Source organism: Aedes aegypti, chromosome 1 (genome assembly GCF_002204515.2).
Source record: "Aedes aegypti strain LVP_AGWG chromosome 1, AaegL5.0 Primary Assembly, whole genome shotgun sequence".
Classification (NCBI taxonomy): domain Eukaryota; kingdom Metazoa; phylum Arthropoda; class Insecta; order Diptera; family Culicidae; genus Aedes; species Aedes aegypti.
In genome coordinates this window covers 220,111,649-220,133,330 of record NC_035107.1, presented here as the reverse complement: position 1 = coordinate 220,133,330, position 21,682 = coordinate 220,111,649, and the positions used below count along the sequence as shown (strand labels likewise).

Genomic DNA, 21,682 nt, shown 5'->3' with positions numbered 1-21,682 from the left:
TTTGCGCCAAATGATCCACTTGCCCCACCATGGTGGGGTAAGTGGATCACCAAAAGAAAAAAATCTGTTCTCAAAACAAATGTAATGTAATTATGTATAGTAAGAATGATATTACTCTCGTTCTTATTATTAGTGCTAGTAATAATACATTTCAATACTTTAAAATTAACCCTCTAATACCCAACCCCGCCTTTAGACGGGGTACACTTTGGAATTTTGTGTATTTTTTCGAAGCTCGGAAATCAAAATGATTTTATTTTTGGCTTAAACCTTGACTCATAACACGCATATAAGAAAATTGTTTAATGATATTTGAAACTTTTTTGTATTTTTGAAAATTGTTTAAAAAATTGTATTCCTATATAACCTTCAAATGCCTGGAATTTATTTAACGTGTAATATAAACAATCGGATCTTTTATATTTTTCTACTATCAACCTATAACAGAAGAAGAGCTTGGTGGTATTAAAATAATTCCAAACCTGTTTTTCCGTTAATTACACGGAAAACAAAAATATTTCAAGAAAAATATTTAAAATTTATTATTTTTAAAAATACCGTAAAAACTTTAATTTTTATTATTGCCAAAAATCAGTAACTAGAAGAGGCTTCAAGAAAAAATGAAAAAGAATAGGGATGTTCAAAAATAAAAATTATAAAAATCAAAAACCAAAATTCATAGATTTGCGAAGAAAAATAAATCATTGCCCAAAACGTGTTTAGAACGATTTTAGATAACTAAAAATGATATTTAGATCGAAAATAAAAATTTGGGTATTAGAGGGTTAAAAAGTATCTTTATTTGATCAAAATATATTAAAAAATATGTATATATTAGTTTACACTAATTCGCACAACAAAAAAACATTGTAACTAGAATAATTTGGAGAAAATTCACCCACTTATACATATAAGTTATACAGAAGCATTGTAGGATTATTCCTAACGATGTTTTCGATGAACACTCGTAGTTTGAACATATTAGTTGCATTTATTTTTGAATAACAAACTGAAATCTTTTTATTCTATTTATGAATTCGTTTGTATCATCTGTCTAGAATAATGTATATGGTCAGATAAGGTACGACAATATGTTTTCAATTGGAGAATTAGTATATTTAGCACTTTTGAAACTCAGCTTAGATAAACCACGAAAAGTTGTGTGTGAGTTTTGAAATTATTATTATTTTATTTATTTTTTTTATACCAGAAAGGTTAAAAAAACTTTTAGGTGGATTAATTCGAATTCTCTATGGTCAATTTGACAAATTTAAGCTGGGAATGAAAAAAATAAAGGAAAACAACATTTTCGAATATTAAAACTTATTGAAATTCTCGTATGCAGTCTGCCAATAAATAGTAATAATACTTGATCCACTTACCCCACCCCATTAAAAAGTAGGGGTAAGTGTACCATCTACAATATATCAGTATTTATTTATAAAAATTACATATTTTTCATTGTGATTCATTCAAATAGAACTTAAATGCTCACCATGTGTCGAAAAAACTAATAGAATTCGATTTTAGACAGAGATACAATGGATTTTTGATTGATGGAAAACAATTTTGAAATTAATCAATTTTTGCAACTAACAAGTTTGCTTGTGTTAGTGTGCGTGTAGTACCAGTTTTGCAATAGTATCAGTGTGGACATAAGAATATAACCTAAAACGAAGCAATGGTGCGGAAACATTCAACATATTCAAGTATTTATGCTTAATATTGACAAATGATCCACTTACCCCACTGATACACTTCCCCCACTGTACCTTACATAGTAAACAAACCATGTTATACTAGTACTAAATTGCGATACTTGGTTCAACGTATTTTCTAGCAAAGTGTTCCATTTGGAATGGTGCATAAAGATGACTATGCAGTAAAAAAAATAATCTGGTATATTTAGGTAATGCATTTTTATGTTCAAAACATCGTTTGTTTTGCTTAAATCTAGGTGACTCATTTTGCCTTGCCACTTCATCTTGAAAATAATATATTGTTTTTCAATATGTTTTTTACGAACAAATCTAATTTCACTCACGAACTGTTCATTATGATCAGATGTTTCAATGGATTGATAAAATTTACCAGAATTATAAATATAATTGTCTTATAGTCTTAATTAAAAACTGCCAAAATTATAAGCTTTTCATGACGAAGGACAAATTTGTACATTTTTGTAAATACTTGAGTGTTCAAACGAATATTCTTACGGTTTTTATTGTGGTGGCTATTTAACCTTCGGGCTGTCGCGCTGTTGTACTTTGTACAACAGTTTTGATTTATATGCTATAATTTTGCAACAAAGATATCTATCGACACCAAACCAAAGTGTATTTCTCGAGAATCTTCTTAATTACAATACTCGACAGTTTTTATTTACAGTATGACCCTTTATAATACGGTAAAATCAACAAATGTACATGGAAGTCGCATAATAATGTACGCACTATATAATGTTCGAGTAAACCAAAGTTTGAAATCGGTATATCTCAAAATCCAGATAATATAGAACCTTGAGGTCTTCAGTAAAGTTGTTCCGGAGGTGAAGCGCTATATGATGGTACCTTATTTAATTCAGAACATGATCGCTAGGTGGCACTAGTGCGCATGGAACTTTTACTTTTGTTATGCAGATATTTCAGGATCCTGACCATTTAGAAGAATGGCGTCTTCGACAAAGTTGTTTAGTAAGTTAAGGACTATCATTGTTCGAGCTAGTTGATTCAAAATTTTGCCACTAGGCGGCGCTAGTGAGCATGAAACTTTTGTTTGCAGATATCTCAGGAGTCTGACAACTTAGCAAGATAGTGTCTTCGGCAAAGTAGTGCAGTAGCTCAAAAGCTAGCATTATTTGAGCCATGAAATATGATATTTTGCCACCATGCGGCGCTAGTGAGCACGAAATTTTTGTTTTGCGGATACTGCAGGATCTTGACTTTTTAGACAGGCACCTTCGGCAAAGTTGTTCAGAAGCTCAGGGAATATCATTATTTTACAAAATCTCTAACTTTAAAGATTAAACAAAGTAAGAATTTGAGTTTCTGAACAACTGTGTCGAAGACGCCATCTCTCTTAGTGATCAGGCACCTGAGATATTTGCAAAACAAATGTTTTATGTTCACTAGCGCCGCATGGTGGCAACATTTTGAATCAACTAGCTCAAACAATGATAATCCTTGAGTTATCGAACAACTTTGCCGAAGACGCCATCTTTCTAAGTGGTCAGGATCCTGAGATCTGCGAAACAAAAGTTTTATGCTCGCTAGCGCCGCCAAGTGGCAAAATCCCGAATTTATTGGCTTGAATAATGATAGCCCTTGAGTTATTGAGCAGTTTTGCTGAAGACGTCATCTTTCTAAGTGGTCAGACTCCTGGGATATTCGCAAAACCAAGGGTGTTGTACAAAGTACAACGCGCGACTACTCGCGTTACAAAAATTCGCGCGACGACCGAAAGGTTAAGGCATCCTTTAGCAGATCATAATGGCACTCAACATTAAAACACTGTTTTTGAAGTCAAAACCGGGGTGGCTCATATTGCCCCCATGTCATTCGGTACCATTTTACATTTTTCACATTTCAACTTTTTTCCTACAAAAACAAATGATTTATCTTGCGTCTAGCGCAAAAAGTTATGATAAACATCGAACAACTGATTTTAGCAGAATTTAACATGTTGAAATGCTGTTAAATGAGCGGTGAATGGCGTCCTTACGGTAGATAAGGGGAGTCAAAACTTCGAAATTTGCAAAAGTCTAGTGGCCATCTTGCCCCGCCTAGGTATCCCTTCTAATTTTAAACACGTTAGGGTGATTTCGGAAATCCTTATGTAAACCAGTTGATTGTAAATTAAACCCAAGCTCTACAATAACAATTGAACAACTAGAAAATGTTGCGAATTATTAGCTATTTCAATACTTCCTCTTCGCTTCGTGGACCGTCCTAACCATGCCGTAGTCGATTTTGCTGTGGAACTGTACCTCACATGTGTCGGTTCCACGGAAGAATCGCTCGACCGGTTGCACCGCATAGAACAGATACGCCTCCACGGTCATCAGCTCCTGATACAGGACCATGGGGTGCGTCTCGACGATCCGGGCGCATTCCTCCAGCACCAGGCGAAAGTTTTCCGGAAGGGTGACGGCAACTTCCTCGTCAAATTGTTCCCGAGAACTCAGAATTCTGACAGGATAAAATCGAACCCAATAGTCGTAGTTGGGCGTCAGAAGCGAGTGGGTGGAGTTCTGGTACGGGAGGATAACGCTATCCTGCGAGGATGGTTCCTGCGAATCGAAGAGATCCGCCGTTGTGTTGCTCAGAATCGAGTCATCCGCGAGGACGGACTCTTGTCGTAAGCCACAGTGGGTTTCTCCTTCTTGTTGTTCGTTGCGAATCAGGATTCGGGTAAGGATTGACTCGTGTGGTTCGTCTCGATGGCTGCGTTTCGGGGGAGGTGTCCAGTTGGATTCATCGCACTCGTCGATCAGCAGATAGGGAGACTCGTACTCCATTAGCCGATAGAGGACATTGTGTGCAACAACCCTGTCGATAAATTTCAACTGTGTTATGGCCGAGGGTGCTTTCTTCGTTTTGAGGGTGATCTGATGGTTGGTGCGGAGGAGCTGTTTGAGATCCGATGGGCTTACGAGCGAGACAATCGAACGGTCTTCGTGATTCTCGTGTAGGAACTCGGGCACATGGATTTTACCTTCTCGATTGTATGCCAAGAGGAACGTTTCCAGATACGACCGATGCGGTGTGAGGCTGGGATCGAATTCGATGCTTTGTTGCGTGTTTGAATTCGGATTAAGACGGTGATAAGTATTCACTACGTTGGTGGCAAAATCCTTCAGTTTGGACACCCAGTTGCGGTTTATGGTCTTGGTTGATGCCCGATACAAATCTCCACCTTGCCTTTTACGCAAGTTGTAATCGATGAAAAGTTCTGGATCTTGTTCGACCCCTTCTTGCTTCGCTACGACTCGATTTGTAGGATGGTGAACTTGGCCTAGAACAAGTTTTCTCATTTCCAGGAATCGAACCCACTCTCGGAAGACAAACAGCTGCCGGTAGGACGGGCCCAGATTCTTAAGCATCGCATTGAACTTCGCTGCTGATTTGGACAATTTCATTTCGGTTGAGTCATTACAGCCGAACAGAAGCTTTAGCATAAACAAAATTATTGCCATTGCTCGGGCTTCGTAATTAGGAAACCATCTGCTAATTTCATGTTCCATTTTGGGTGGAAATACCGCCAAAAAGCGGTCCAAGAATATCATCAAATCAGTTGGCAGACACAGTTCCTGAAGATATCGTCTACAAAGTTGACTAAAATCCGGAAGAATTGGTTTAACGTTTATGAATCTCATCATCTTTACAACACTCTCGAGAAGTTCATGGTGCGTAAGGGATGGCCCTTTCTGAAGTCCGCACAGCGTCTCCATACAACTGTTGGAGTCTACTTCCTCCGGAATATACTGCATGAGGTTCATGGTAGAAATGTGCTCCTCTCTGTAGAATCGCATCAAATCCGCAAACTGAACCTTACTACGACTGACATTCAATGCCAACGCCAGGATTGAGGCTATCGTTGTCCGGTACAAACTTTCCGGATCCGTTCTGTGTCGCGGATTGCTTTTCCCTTGTCCCTTTTTCCGGTGGCAGCTCATCAAATCATCCACATCGCTCTCGTGCTTATCGATGTGCTTGGTTGACATCTTGAGCCTGCGCTTCATTTTGATCCTGGCCAATCGGGAATACTTTATCCTTTGGCCTCCACTTTTCGTGCTGGCTTCGCTGTCCGTTCCCGACAGACTAGCATTCAACGAGCGCACCGAGAGCTCGTGCAGCGACCGGTTCACATCCGACTGACTGGCCCGGAACGAATCGTACTCCACGTTGAGCAAACTTCTCTGCTCGGATCGCACCTTCTTGGTCAACGCCACGCCGGAAATCGGCACAGAGCTCGTCCTACTACCCGAATCTGCGCTTTTCCTCCGTTCGCGCTTCTTTTTTATCTTGCGGTTGTAGATTATGTTTGCATCCCTGAAAAAAAAACTAAATTATTAAAATACTTCCAAGGCTTTTTCATGCAAGTCCATAAACAGTCTACAATTAGTTAATTTATAAATTTGGTAAATTTTTACTGAAACAATATCGATTGCTGTGAAATTTTGAGATTGTTTAATGATTAAATTGTTAAAAGAATGTACGGAATCTAATTGCACCTTTTAAAAAAGGCTGTAACTTTTTACCCGTTTTATAGCTAGCGTAAAAAGCTGGATAAATTTCCTTCTCATACATAATATGATTTTTTGTAGAAACATGAGCGTAGTCAGGAACAGTAGTGGGGGTTCTCATCTTCTGCTTCTTATTCTTGGCATTACGTCCTCACTGGGACAGAGCCTGCTTCTCAGCTTAGTGTTCTTATGAGCACTTCCACAGTTATTAACTGAGAGCTTTCATTGCCAATGTTGCCATTTTCGCATACGTATATTATGTGGCAAGTACGATGATACTCTATGCTCAGGGAAGTCAAGGAAATTTCCTTTACGAAAAGATCCTGGACCGACCGGGAATTAAACCCAGATATCTTCAGCGTGGCTTTGCTTTGTAGCCTCGGACTTTAAATACCACTAGGCTAAGGAAGACCCCCACAATTAAGCATGAGATTGCTAATGCTATTTTTAAGACACGCAGTCGTTACCAGCCCTGCTCCCCCCAAGACAAAAACTTACGTCGTCCGATGAAACACATCCAACCGGGGCCGTTCCGGTTTGTTCTTGTCGAAAAACGCCACCTCCGACCGGCGCAAATAGGCCGTCCACAGTTGCAGAACCGTCAGCTTGAACGCCTCCCCGGCTCCCATCGCCACCAGCCGTTCCGTGTAGCCCAGCAGAATGTAGTTGACCACCTCCCAGCTGGTAAGCATTTTGCCCTTCTTCTTGACCTGTTTGATCCGGATGGTTCCTCCAGCAACGGCATCCTTACCCCCGGGCATGTTCTCTTCGAATTCGGCCACCAGCTCGGTACCGTGCCGTTGCGATTTGGTTCCGCACTCGACGCAGTAGTGGAAGCCTTCTTCCACCGTGAACTCGTTCTGACCGCACACTTCACAGGCATCCATTTTCGGGCAATTTTAAATAATTTTCTTATTAAAATTAAGACAAAATAAGGTAAATATTAAAAGCGGACAAGCACGTGCCTTTTAAACGGTTGTGAGTTTGTTGTTTGTTTATGTTTATTTTATTTTTTGAACAACGAATTCAAGCATATTTTTTCAATCCGACGTATGCAAAAATAAACAAATCTCGCGTAACAATTCAAAAGGGCCAATATTCAGATACACTGAAAGGAGCTTGATGGTGAAAATTACTACAATAGGGGTTAGAATTGACAGACTCGCACCAACGATTTTCAACCGAAGTGATTTCATGATCAACATAAGAACAAGTATTGTATTTTTTACCATTATAGCAGGGGTTTTTGAAGGTTGTTGCCTCTACTAACCTGGGTCCTGCGAACTAACTCAAAATGCTTGTCAAGCGGGAGCCTGATTGCCGGAGCCAAACATTAAATCTTGTGGTTAGGTTTCTCTTGAGAATGTATTGTTATCTCACGAGAAGGTATTGTTATCTCAGAGATAAAAAAATATATTTGTTTTTAATATATGATCTTCCAAATCAGAGGCTTTATCTATGAAATCTGCGTATGTTATCAAAAAGAGTGAGCAATGAATTAAGTAAGAGCGTTCGAGATGCTGATGCCACCCGAATCTTTGCTTTCGATGTTATTCGGTATTATGTTAGGAATCGAGTTCATACGTGATATTAGCTCACCTTGTTGATTGAGGGGATAGTGCGTTCCTTCGACAACCTTCGAACGAACACCGCATTTTAATTCACAGGCACAATAACATAAAAGTTATATATATCAACGCACTTCTCGCAGACCGGCTATTAGCCAATTTCAAGATATTTATAAACACACTTTGAGAAAGTCATGTGAGCTAGAACGCATACAAGCTCTCCAGAGAGAGATCAGAGAGCGAAATTTAATAAACAGAGAATTTAAAGTGACATTTGAGGGACTAATACCATAGACTTAAAAAGTAAGACCTTGAACTGTCGAAGAAACGCATTTAAATTTGGGGGACCAATCGGGTACCCAGTAAAAACATTTTCCGTGTAGTTTTATTTCCGTGCACATCGAAGTGTCAGATTGACGTTTTAATTTTTTGACAGTTTGTTTTCGAAATTTATGTTTTGTTTTGTTTCCTCGTCCTCGCCGTCGTCGTAGACAGAAAAATGTAAGTATTTTTGGTATTTTTTACATAAATCAATCATAATTAATCCAATTCGTTGTAATTTCAGGCCGAAATCCAAAATATTACTCTACATCAGCACCCCACCCAACTCGTTCCTGGTAAGATCCGCCTTCGTTCCCAAACATTTGACTTTGGTGGTGGTGTCAGAGTAAGGCATCTTGGATGCAGATGTTCGTTAAGACCCTGACGGGCAAGATTGATGCCTTGATGTCGAACCGTCCGATACGTTCGAGAATGTCAAGTCCAAAACCCAAGACAAGGAGGACAATCCCGCCAGATCAGCAGCGTTTCATCTTCGTCGGCAAGCAGGTGGAAAATAGCCGCACTCTGACTACAACATCCAGAAGGAGTCCACTTGGTGCTGCGCCTCCACCGCGCCAAGGAGCGCAAGAAGAAGAATTACTCCACCGGAAGAAGATCAAGCACAAGGTCAAACTTATCGTCTTCAGTACTAGAAGATCGACGAAAACGGCAAGATCCACCGTCTGCGTCGTGAGTACATCAGCGACACCTGCAGTGCCGGAGTCTTCACAGTTACTCACGAATATCGTCACTACTGAGACAAGTGCCTCCTGACCCTGGTCTATTCCAAGCAGGAGGAAAAGTAAAAGATGGCAAGCCTGCGCTCTCTGAAGAAATCACCGAAGGAACTCTAGAAGTCTCTCGAGGAAATATTTGTCAAATTCCTGGAGGAAGTCTTAAAGATAGCTGGATAAATTCCTGGAAAATCTCTAAGAGGAATCCACGGAGGTTTGTCAGAAGTAATATCCGGATAAACTCCAGAAGGAATCACTGGAGTTGTGTATGAATTACTGAAGAAACTTCTGAAACGCATGGAGGAATAACAGGAGAAACTTCTTGGGGATTCCTGGGTCAACTCCTAAAGAAGCCTCGGATAAATCATTCGAAAAATTCATGAAGAAACTTATGGAGGAACTACCAGAGTCTTTGAAAATCCCCGAAGAAATGCCTGAACCTGAATATCCTTGAGAAGTTGCTGACAAATCTCCTGGAGGCTTGTAACAGGGCTGGTTACAAATCTATTTTCAAGACTTGGTCACTATTTCAATACATGTCTCTTAAAAATCTCTAACGTCAGGTCGTTAAGATCTCTATTTAAACTAAAATGGTCACTTTTTCCCTATTTCGCTTGCATTGAATCCTGATGCCAAATTTTAGAGGTTCCCGAAAAACCTTCAGAGACTATTACACGACTAGTTCACAGGTTCTTCGTAAATTTCTTCTCAGATTCATCGAGGAAAAGTCTCAGGAATTTTTGCTAGTGATTTCGTTAGATTTTTCCTGGCATACTGTTATGGAGTTCTCCAGTGATTCTGCGAGCGTCATTTCAAAGGATGCTTAGAGGGATTTTTTACAGAATTTGCTCCAGGAAATCCTTAAGCACTTCATCGCTTCTATTTCCTTTAGCTCCACAGAGACTGTCTCAGGATTTTCTTCAGATATTTTCAAACTAATTCTTCAACTGATTTCTACAGTTAAATTATTATAGGAGATCTTCGAAAGATTCATACAGGCGTTCTTTCTAGCAAATCTACATAGGTTCGTTTAAGAGTTTTCTAAGAATTAAATTTACGTATTTATGCCAATTTTTCCAGTTAGTCTTTCGGGCATTTTCATATGACTTCCAATATAAGTTCATCCACATTTATGCCCAGGAATTATTCTAAAAATTCCTCCTAGGAATATTCGTTCCATTCAAGAATTACTCCTGCAGATTTTCCAAACAATTTCTCGAATAATTTCTCAAGTAAATTTTAATGGGTGCTTCAAAAGTTCATTTAAGTTTCTCATGTGCCGTTACAACAGTAATAGTAATTTCCTAGATATCCTTGCATGATATTATCCAGAGACTTGATTAATTATTTGTTTCAATTATCTTAGCAATTTGTCTAGGAAATGCACTAAGATTTCTTCAAAAGTCCAGGATTTCTTACAAAGAATCATGTCGGTGTTTAGCAAGAGGTATTTTAGCACTTAATCATGTTTCATCAGATCTTTAGATTTTCCTTCTCAAATGCCTCCCAGATTAAGAATATCAGTACCGTAAAACGGGGTAACTTTGATAGTTTTTTCGAAGAAAACTTGAATATTTATGCATGCTGTTTCAAAGATTTACAATTTATATTTTGAAAACAAGTACTGGCATCCTAGCTATCGATTACAGTCGATAGATTGGCAAAAGATTTATTATGAATGGATATATAATTTTTCATATAATCGAAAGTTGGTTTTCTGTTTTGGGGTAACTTTGATAATGGAGTATGATTCGAACGAAATTGAATGAATAACGAACATTTGTAGGGCATTGCATACCTCTAGGCGTTTAACGTTATATGGAAATTTCTGACTTAGTTTACAAAAATAGTCCCAGTTTGTGAAAATGCTTTTCTCTAAGAGATTTGAGACCGATTTCAAGTTTTATGATAACTAGGCTGTCAAAGATAAGTGTCCAACTATTCAAAACTACATCAAATAGTGATCGTAGAACATATTGTTTGTAAACGTTGCGAAAATGCTAAAATTGTGTAATTTTTTTTAAATTCGTATAAAAAGCCTAAAATGTTCTTGATTCAAATGAAAACCGCTCTTACATGAAGTGTTATACTAATGCTCTTTAGTTTTGCATTCTTTTTGCTTTACTGATTAACAGAAATTATGATATTTCGTTTAGTATGTGGTGGGTTAGGCACTATCAAAGTTACCCGCATTATCAAAGTTACCCCGTTTTACGGTACATACTTTGTCATACAGTATTGGACAAAACATTTGCAACTTTTTCGATTTTCTATACAAAATGGTCATCTTTTACACCTTAGAGAATAGAACCCGCTTTGGTCAACATCAATACACAGCAAAAAAGTGGTTGAATATTACATCTATACCGCTGCAACCAAATCAACGATGTACTGCCGAGCTTTTGATGTGATGATTGGAAACGATGTAATATATCCGACTATGTAATCCAAGCGATATAGTAGAAAAGCTATGTATTCGAAGATATTTTAAAATATTACAAATCTGCCCAATTATTGAATGAATAACTTTTTATCATTTTTTGTTTGAAACTAATAATTGCTGACAGAGTTATTACAATGTATAACATTTAATCAGAATTTAGTTCGAAAAAAGATAAAAAGCGATTTATTAAACCAGTTAATAGTATTTGACTTTTATGAAATTTTAGTCGATAATTTACTCTTCCGACAGGCAACTGAAATATTGTTTGCATCGAAAGTGTAAAAGTATTCGCTTATGCAAAGATACAGGGGGTGTCCATACTGCCCCGGTACCCCTACTTGAATTAATCGTTTGAACTTTTTAAACTTTCTTTGGTTTCTTGATTTTATTACAATTTAGTATATTTTGTTATTATTCGGTCACTATTCGACCTATTCGGTCGATCAACAGGTTTCATTATTCGGCTGACCGAATATTCGGCAAAATCAAAATAATTGAGATATTCGCCCGGCCGAATATTCGGTACATTTCTAGTTATAGATCTTTGAGCTACATTTCTAAACTAATAAACAGCAGAAAAAATCAACAATTAAAAATCTCATTGATGAAAATCAAAAAAGGAATTATTTCATACTTTTTGCTTCATGCAAAACAACTTTTACTGAAATAATTTCAAGCGGATTACATTACTCCTCAAGTAAAGTTCAAAACAAACATAACGCGTGTTCGTTTGGCTCACGCTTTGACAGTTCTCGCTGCTCGATTGGCTCACACTTTGACAGAAATGTCAGCTTCCGCGAATCTCTCTTATAAAGGATTACTAGTCCCTTCAATATCGAGTAAGGGAGAGTTGACTGTAGTAATAATATATATAGTATTGGTAAAATTTGTGCCAGCTACCGCGGTTATATATAATAATGCAAGTAAAAATTTTTAGTATTAGTTAAATTATATTTTTTTATAATATTAATATAAATTTATTAGGTGAAATTTTTAAGTTTATTAATTTACTATTTTAAAAAATATTTTAAGCTTTAAACTTTTTGTAATAAACTAGGATTAGATACCCTATTATTAAAAATAAATATTTAAATGCTAAAGTAGTATTAGTTATACTCTTAGAATTTAAAAAAAATGGCGGTGTTTTAGTCTATTTAGAAGAATCTGTCCTGTAATTGATAATTCACATTGAACCTTACTTAAATTTGTTTAATTTGTATATCATCGTCATCAAAATATGTTATAAGATTTAATTTTCTTAATATTTTATTAAACAAAATGTCAGATCAAGGTGCAGTTTATGTTTAAGTATAGATGTATTACAATAAATTTATTTAAATTAATAATTTTTTGAAATAAAAATTTGAAGGTGGATTTAATAGTAATATAAAATAGATTATTTGTATGATGTTAGCTCTAAAACATGTACATATCGCCTATCGTTCTTATTTTTAAAATAAGATAAATTGTAAAATAGTAGATGTACTGGAAAGTGTATCTAGAAATACAATTTAAAGCTTAATTAGTAAAGTATTTCATTTACATTGAAAAGAAATTTGTGCAAGCCAATTTAAATTGATTAAATTTTATTTTTTTTTTTTAATTCAATTAATAAAAATAATTTTAATAATTTTAGTTTTAGTATTTTTTAAAGAAATAAATAATTTTAATAATAGTATATTTGTATTGTAAAAGAAAGTTGAAAAAATTTGGAAATTTTTTTTTTTAAAAGAAAATTTAATTTATTGTACTTTGTGTATCAGGGCTTATTAATTAATTAATTATTATATTAATTTTTCTCTAATTTTAAAGATTTAATTGTATATAAAAGTTACTGTGGAATAATTATTTTTAACATATAATAAGAAATGGAATGTGATTCGTTTTAAAATATATCTAGTTTTTTAAGAAATTAATTTAATTTAGATTTATGAATTAAAAATTTTATTTATTTAGTTTTTTATTTTATAAAATTAATATTTTGAGGTATTAGCTTTAAAATAATTTTTTAATAAATATTTAATAAATGTAAGCTTAAAAATAGTTATCATTAATAAATTTGTTATAATTTATTTTAAAAATTTTATTATTTCTCGATTATTTATTCAAACAAAGTCACCAAGTCTTAACAAGATTAGGCTGTTTGGTAGTAGTTCTAGTTAATTAAATTTTTTGTTGTTAAAAGTATTTGTTGGTCATTACGTTCATACATCCTTGTCTGTTCACTTTCCTTGTCTGTTCAACAATTTCTCGAAACTAGCATGTGTTCCCTAATGATCGATCTCAGCGTCTTGCTTTCCATAGTCATTTTTATAGTGAATATTTAAGAGTAAAATTACCTTAGGTTTCTATTACAGTCTCCTACAAGATTCACTTTTCGGTGGCAAATGCAATGCTTCACAACGCCTACTTTCTACTTGTAAATTTTGCGGAAAATGAAGCCGGAATTAGATTATTTATACCGTTGTTACAAAAAAGGTATTTCTTATTATGGCAATGTAAAAACCATATTAAAATATGATTGTCGCCACTTATTTCCACTCAGTGAATCTACTAGTCATTTTCCTCAGAGCAATATTCCCTACGTCGTACATGATAACGATGTGTCTAGCTAATAGTAAGAGTGGCTACGGATCATTCTGGTTAGCAAAAGGCAAACTGATCGTCACCAATAGTATTGATATCCACTTCGAATAGATTAATTATTTGAAATGGGCACCAATTCTATCAATGACGCAGAATGTCCGTTGGATCACATCCGAGATATTATTGCGTCTATGCCATATGAATTATTACGCGGCTTTAAGCAAAAAGTGCTAAAATGTGATACTAACACGAGGGAAACAATAAATCCTAATAATCAAATTTTTAATATAGCATAAATTATTCCTAAAGTTCTAAATGTTTCTATTTTTCCACTTTCTTGAGTAATAATATGAGAAATTATTCCAAACCCAGGTAAAATTAGAACATAAATTTCTGGGTGCCCAAAGAATCAAAATAAGAGTTGGTATAAAATAGGGTCTCCTCCTCCAATTGGGTCAAATAAAGATATATTTAAATTTCGGTCTGTTAATAATATAGTAATAGCTCCAGCTAAAACAGGAAGAGAAAGAAGTAATAAATTATTATTTTTTATCGTCATATATAGGAGGAGAGGCGATGGGATATGACAAAGGACCACGATACACGATATACTTTGTTCCAAGGTGAAGTTTCTGAAGAGACCTGTGTAATAATCTCATAAAAATCTTTAGAACTTCTAGAATGATTTACTAGGATTAATTTTTAAAGAGAACAAAACATACTTTAGAGAGCTTTTGTTTAATTTAGAGACGTGCATTAATATAAGTTACCACGTATCAAAAGAGAGGCCTGCTACCAGCCCTGAGATTCCATATCTGGGTCATATGGATCGCAGGTAAAATTAGAATTCAACATTTTTTCCAGGTTTAAGCAGCAAACTAACTGCTTAAACTGGATACGGTTTACTTTGTCAAATTTTGTTTTTTCCAATACACAAATTTATCATATGATTGAGAGGGGTCAAAGATTATAATTCCTTATAATCGATCAACAACCGACACTTACCTAGCGGAAATATCGAGTCGAACTGCACGGTTCGCTTGGACTCGTCCAGGACGCTTTCGAGCTACTACTTGCGCCCTTCCAGCACAAAGTGAACCAGGTCCGTCATGTGCTCGAACTCCGGTTCGTCGCTCTCCTGCTGCACCTTCAGCATGTTGCTGATAATGTCCAAGAGGACGTCCTTCAATCCGTTTCGCCCGCAGGAAGCCATCCACGGAACGTACTCGTACGTCTCTCACGGCAAGCAATTTCCACTTGCGGAATTGTGTTTTCTTGGAGGACGATTATGTTGATTGTATTAATCTCCACGGCGGAGACTCCACCAGTTCGTCGAAAACATCAAAGATTGCGTGAATCTTTTTGATACGTAGAGCAGGTCCTGGTTGGTCAGATTAGGGGACGGTGGCGAGAAGTTGCTTTCTTCGAGAACCACTTGTGATGGATAGCGGCGACGATGGAGTAGATAGTATCTCCAGGAACATAGTGAGGGCGATTCTGTTCGTGAAGTTGCTAGACTGTTCCTTTGTTGTCGTCACTTCTCAGCAAGGATCAGCTGCTGGGGTGTGTTCTGCCAGATCCTGCGCTATCGTCAGAACGGTTTGATGAACTTCGCTGCCCAGGGTTTTCTGCTTGAGGGTTTGCTCCAGATTGATCCGAAGAGAGAGCCGAAAAGAATTTATTTCGCGGTGTTCAGAAATGTATAGGTTTTCGTCTTTCACGCTATCCAAATAAGAGCAGCTCGTTTGTTACGTTCGAGCAAAAAACAAACTGCAAAAAAACAAAAACAACCCGAGGAAAAGGGTCGAAGAAAAAATGCGTGAACTGTAAAAACGTCAAATTACGGCGTGGGTACCGGGGTCGTTCACACTCTACAAACCGTTCTCCCGAAAAAATCGCTAGTTTCATATTGATTGTTGCTAATACGACAAACCCAATTCTTCACAAGCAACATCCCGACCAACCAAGCACCAAGTTGAAGCACGGTAATGTTATTATGGCATTCGATGACAAATAAAATGTTTTTTTTTTAGAAAATCCAGCATAGAGAACAGTTTATTGTATTAACAGGTATACCGGGTACCCCCGTTGGTTTGACCACATTTAATCTGAACACTTTTTAATCTGTACCCCGCTAATTTGCACATCGTTCAGATTAAAAATGGTTCAAACGTCATTTAGCTCATGGAACGGAGTGAAGTGAGATGGAACGCTGTGGAGCGGAACGCAGAATCAAAACAAAACAGTGAAAGAGGTAACCAGAAACACGTTTCTAGGGTGACTAGATGTTCAAATTAAAAATGAACCCCGATGGTTTGCATGAGGTACCGTTCAAATTAGCGGGGGTGCACGGTATCGAAACGACATAGTATTAGAAACGTCATATATCGGAAACTATTCGTCATCAAACGTCAACATCCCACCGCAAAATCGCTAGTGTTTGGAGGGGATTTGACCCTCCAAATTGTCAAATAACCTCCAAATGATCACCTCCAAGTTAGTTCTAATACACTCCGTTATATGAAATATGGTGGCGCGTGGATCGTCGCAAGTTTATCGTTAAACAGTCAATACGCATATCTGTTTTGTGGCCAATGCGTTCTGCTAGTGCTCAGATTAAGAGTATTACTGCATGTGAGTTCAATCGATTGGGCACCATGAAGATACTTCTCGAAGAATGATAAGCGTTTGACGAGGAATTAACGAATCCATGCACAACTGAAAAAAAAAAACAGAATAACACTGAAAGAGCGGCCATAAAATATGCAAACGGATACTGTCTTCCCATCAAGTATAGACATCTTTCTCATCAGCAAAAATTGTAATTGGTACCAGATGATCTTGGTTATCTATCTGTTACGAGCAAATTTCCAACTGGGTCAGGAAGTGGGCTTTATTTGCTGGAAAGCAAAATAGCCAAATAGACTCTGAGCTGTAACACATTGAATCGTATAACTGCATGATGTTCATACGTTATGTTCACTTACCAACAATAAATTTCTATTCTTCCCGGTCAGCGCTACTCAGTAAAACAAATTCCAATGTTTTAAAACATATATACAAATAAAACCGAAAACTTCAAAACATTGCTGGCGTTTCAACATTTGCACAAACAGATCAGGAATAAAATGGAGGCCAGTGTTGAAGATTTAAACATTATAAATACCGTCAAATTGAGAATAACATGATATTGTAGACAATGAAGATAGTTGATTGAGCTATAAATTGTTGAAATTTGTATAAGCATTTTAAAGACTTTGTGTCGTTAAATTAAATACGAAAGAATGATCATCAAAATTGTGAAAATAATAAAATGTGGTCAATTTTAACTGATTTAATAGTAATTTTGTATACATTTGGCCATAGTGCATATCACTATTTGGTGGTCGTTCGTTTGACAATGCAATTAATTTCAGTGTAGTTGATCGGTGTGTTCAGACAGACCGAACTACACACTTAAAAAAATATATATCAGATTGCTTAAATAAATACCATTCTAAATCCATATTCGGTCTATTCACTCATTCAAATGCATTTTGATGATTTAAGCATTGCTTAGTATAAACAGATTTTATAGCGGTAAATGATTTTTCGAGAATTATGCATTTAATGCTTAAAGTTTGTACATGATCAATGAATAAAATAAGCCATTTTTTCAAATTTAGTAAACAAAGAAAAAAGTAGGAAAGACGATTTTTGAATGCAACGCATTTATTTCCTCAAAAATCATATCTTGGTGTATGTATCTCTGCTAGTCATGGTTAAGGATTCATCTAGTCTGTTCTTCGTTGATCAAAATCTATTTCCCCCTTCAGAACACTGGCTCCAAAGACACGTTCCCTACCATGACGACCGAAATGGAGCTCTCCCACAAAATAACCTGGAAAAGTTTGGATTATGATGAAATACTGATATTGTAATTTTCACGAATGATTAGACCACAGACAAACAGACGAAACACTTAGAACAAATTTCAATCAAAATCATAGTCACGAGCAGACATTGCAGAATTCGCTCTCATTTGAGTATGAAGCACGATCAAAGCAAGCAAAGAAAAACATCCCATCTGTTGCGGTCCACGATCGTCATTGTATCGCAAGGTGTAACAAGTCTGATAAATGGAAGCAGCGAGCGAGAGCTCCAAAGAGAGAGCGATGATAAAATCTATTTTTCTCGCTTGTTTACCGTTGGGGGTAGGTGTTTTTCTTTACTGGCACGATAAACAATCCACGAACTTCCAATAGCAATAGCACAGACAAACAGACGTAACACTTAGAACAAATCGCGATCAAAATCATAGTCACGAGGACATGTACGCCCAATGCTAAAATCGGCGTGTTTGGCCGACGGGCCAACAGATGGCGTTAGTGTGTAAACGTCAAACGCGAACAAAAACGATGCGAGCGCTGTGGATGGCGGATTGGCCACCTACCATATTTTTGAATCAACCGTTAAAAAGGTGGTCGATGGACAATGATGGGAGTGTGACGTCTGTTTGTCTGTGGCAATAGTGTCCCCCAGGCTTGGAGCATGTTTAGAGGGGTTTTATCATGCACTACTATCCCCCCAATCTGATCAAAGTTGTAGCAGTATACGATAAACAGTCTCTCATAATGTGCAGCATGTTATGATAGTTACAGAGAGCGATACGTGAGAGATTCTCTCAATTTTCTCAAGATTCAATCCCTGGTCACGAGTACATGTACGCCCAATGCTAAAATTGGTATGTTTGGCCGACGGGCCAACAGATGGCGGTAGTGTGTAAACGTCAAACGCGAACAAAAACGATGCAAGCGCTGCAGGTAGTGGATTGGCTACCTACCATATTTTTGAATCGACCGTTAAAAAGGTGGTCGATAGACAATGATGAGAGTGTGACGTTTGTTTGTCTGTGATTAGACTTTCATGACGAAATTGAGAAGCTGCCAATAATGTACTGGTGGTACTTTTTCGAACACCATCCACGTTTCATCCTTGATTTCAGTCACTACCAGCTGGTTTTGACAAGAGAACACAATGAGCTGGAGCATGAGAACAATGACGATGACTGTAAACATCGGAAGACCAGCTGGTTTTGTTGTGTACACAAGTCCAGATGGTGAGTCGAGAACAAAGAAAAAATGGTAAACATTGAGCCGGCTGGAGAAAACTGTCATAAACATCAGGATAATTGCATGGGCGGCGGTGATCGAAAAGGGGCAGCGATATCGACGGCGAAATCTGAGAAAGACGAAATTCAGATCACTAAAGTCTAAGTGGTAAAAAAAATCGCAATATGATTACGATAAATGAACATACCTTTATATTTCACCAAATTTTGAGCTTCTTATTTCTTCATGCGGCGAATTTCCGGAGACAAATGTCCTTTTAGGATGGCGTCTCTGATGAACTGTTATTATGGCAGCGAGGACTGATCCGCTGCGGGCATTTTTTTCTACAGATTTCGGGTTTTCTTTTTGAACTTGAAGCTGGATTTAAACAACATTTGGCCAATAAATTGATATAACGACTATTGTTCAATTCTCGCATAACTTCTGATCTCGCCCTAAAAGCCATTGGTAACCATGTGTGTAGCTCGTTGTTTCTGAGCATTCAAATGGATTTTCATGCTATTTAACAACGCTATGGGGAAGAAGGGATCGTTATCTACCTGCCCGTGATGTTGGTTTGGATGCTTATTCTTTCTTTTGTTCAGAAACAACGAGCTACACACGTGGCTACCAATGGCTTTTAGGGCGTTATCTCAGAGTATGCGAGAATTATTGATTTCGATACCAAACCGAACACAATGAAATTATATTTTGGACAAGTACCAAGGGTAGCGTGTTTCACTACATAAGCACAACACAAAATAAATCACGGATAAGCTTGACAAAGTATAAAATAATAAGCTTCTCAAAGATTAAAAGAGGATAATATTGATAAAATAATGTATCGTACACTAAGTACACTAGTATATTCGTTTTTCTCCGTGTAGGAACAACCTCAGTGTTAAAACTAAAAGCCCTGTGGTGTTTTTATCGACTAAGCGAACGTCAAACATGATCAAAAGTGTCAAGGTTTATTTATGGACCCAATTTTTAAATTAAAGTTTAAATATGATGTAGCCGTTATTTGAGCGGGAAAAATAGACCATTTCCGTCAGACCTTACCCCCTATTTTTATATTTTTCTTCGAAAGACGATTATTTTCAATGATTATTGACGCTTTCAGATCTAATTTATATGCACTCCTGATTTTATTGTAAATTTTTGAAAATTCGAGAATTTACCAATTTTGAGTAGTGCGGCACAGTTGTTTCAACCCTGTGGGTAAACAAAGTGGAGATTTTCCCACAACTTTCAAAACCCCTGCGCTGAGTGTTTGTAGATATGACGAAATGTCAATGTCAAATCAAGCACACGAGACGACACGACAAAATGGAGAAATCTGAGAGAAAACTGTGGTCCGATGGGCAAGCTTCGTTGTAAATGAAGCCCATCCTTTACTATTGTACTTATAACAAAAACTTTTACCGGAAGACGACTGCTAATAGACCGTTTTAAGCTTAGCAAGTGATGGAATTCTCCTTGGAAGCATTTCTGCAACGCTGCGGAACGTTTTCTACAAGAGGGGCATATTGGCCGGTTTGTTTTGAAACGTCAAGAATTGGACCGTTTGTAGATAACGTCTTGTACTCGCTTTAGAAGCTACCTGGCAAGAGAAAGTTGCATGCAAAGCATGATTAACTAAGTAAATAACACTTTGACACCAAAAACTGTATAAGTAATGGATTTGCCACTGCGATAGAGCAGTTTTTCCTTAGGGGGGCCTATACCTGTTTACCCTACCGTTTGATATCTGCTGCTTATGTCGTCAAGCTGTTCCGGAACCATATGACCAATGGATTACACATACTTCCCCATTTTACCACTCTCGTAGGTCTCCCCGAAAAATCTGCAAACGGTCCAATTCTTGACGTTTCAAAACAAACCGGCCAATATAACCCTCTTGTAGAAAATGTTCCGCAGCGTTGCAGAAATGCTTCCAAGGAGAATTCCATCACTTGCTAAGCTTAAAACGGTCTATTAGCAGTCGTCTTCCGGTAAAAGTTTTTGTTATAAGTACAATAGTAAAGGATGGGCTTCATTTACATCGAAGCTTGCCCATCGGACCTCAGATTTCTCCATTTTGTCGTGTCGTCTCGTGTGCTTGATTTCACATTGACATTTCGTCATATCTACAAACACTCAGCGCAGGGGTTTTGAAAGTTGTGGGAAAATCTCCACTTTGTTTACCCACAGGGTTGAAACAACTGTGCCGCACTACTCAAAATGTGGTAAATTCTCGAATTTTCAAAAATTTACAATAAAATCAGGAGTGCATATAAATTAGATCTGAAAGCGTCAATAATCATTAAAAATAATCGCCTTTCGAAGAAAAATATAAAAATAGGGGGTAAGGTCTGACGGAAATGGTCTATTGCTAAAGTAGTTGCAGTAACATTCTCTTTCGTGTCATTAAATAAGAACAAGATTTCATTAAACATTTTAGGACCCAAATTGGGAACCTGGATCAAAAAAGTAGTGATAAGTAATCAAGTGTAAAGTGAATACATAACTTTTTGTGTTTAGTTCATCTTCCGTGGTGCTTTCTTTGCTTCAGTATTTCGTTTTTACTACCACTGAAAAAGAGCCATCTATTGCCTTTTCAGTTTTGAATATCGCCCTATTAATATTGTTCTTCACAATTCCTATTCCTTATTCTCAGTATTCAAATCAATCAATGTGATTTCGAAACTATCCCA

At 36.9% G+C, this 21,682-nt stretch overlaps 1 protein-coding gene and 1 pseudogene across 1 annotated transcript; one reads left to right on the top strand and one right to left on the bottom strand.

Moving 5' to 3' along the window:
- Window positions 1-3,847: 3,847 nt before the first annotated feature.
- LOC5578516 (TATA box-binding protein-associated factor RNA polymerase I subunit B) lies at window positions 3,848-7,261 on the bottom strand. Its single transcript, XM_001663857.2, has 2 exons — window positions 6,743-7,261; window positions 3,848-6,050 (listed from the first exon to the last, which is right to left on the bottom strand). The coding sequence occupies exons 1-2, from the start codon at window positions 7,129-7,131 to the stop codon at window positions 3,917-3,919; spliced, it is 2,523 nt and encodes an 840-aa protein (XP_001663907.2). The 5' UTR covers window positions 7,132-7,261; the 3' UTR covers window positions 3,848-3,916.
- Window positions 7,262-8,136: 875 nt separating this feature from the next.
- Window positions 8,137-9,044, top strand: LOC110681556 (annotated as a pseudogene).
- Window positions 9,045-21,682: the final 12,638 nt, after the last annotated feature.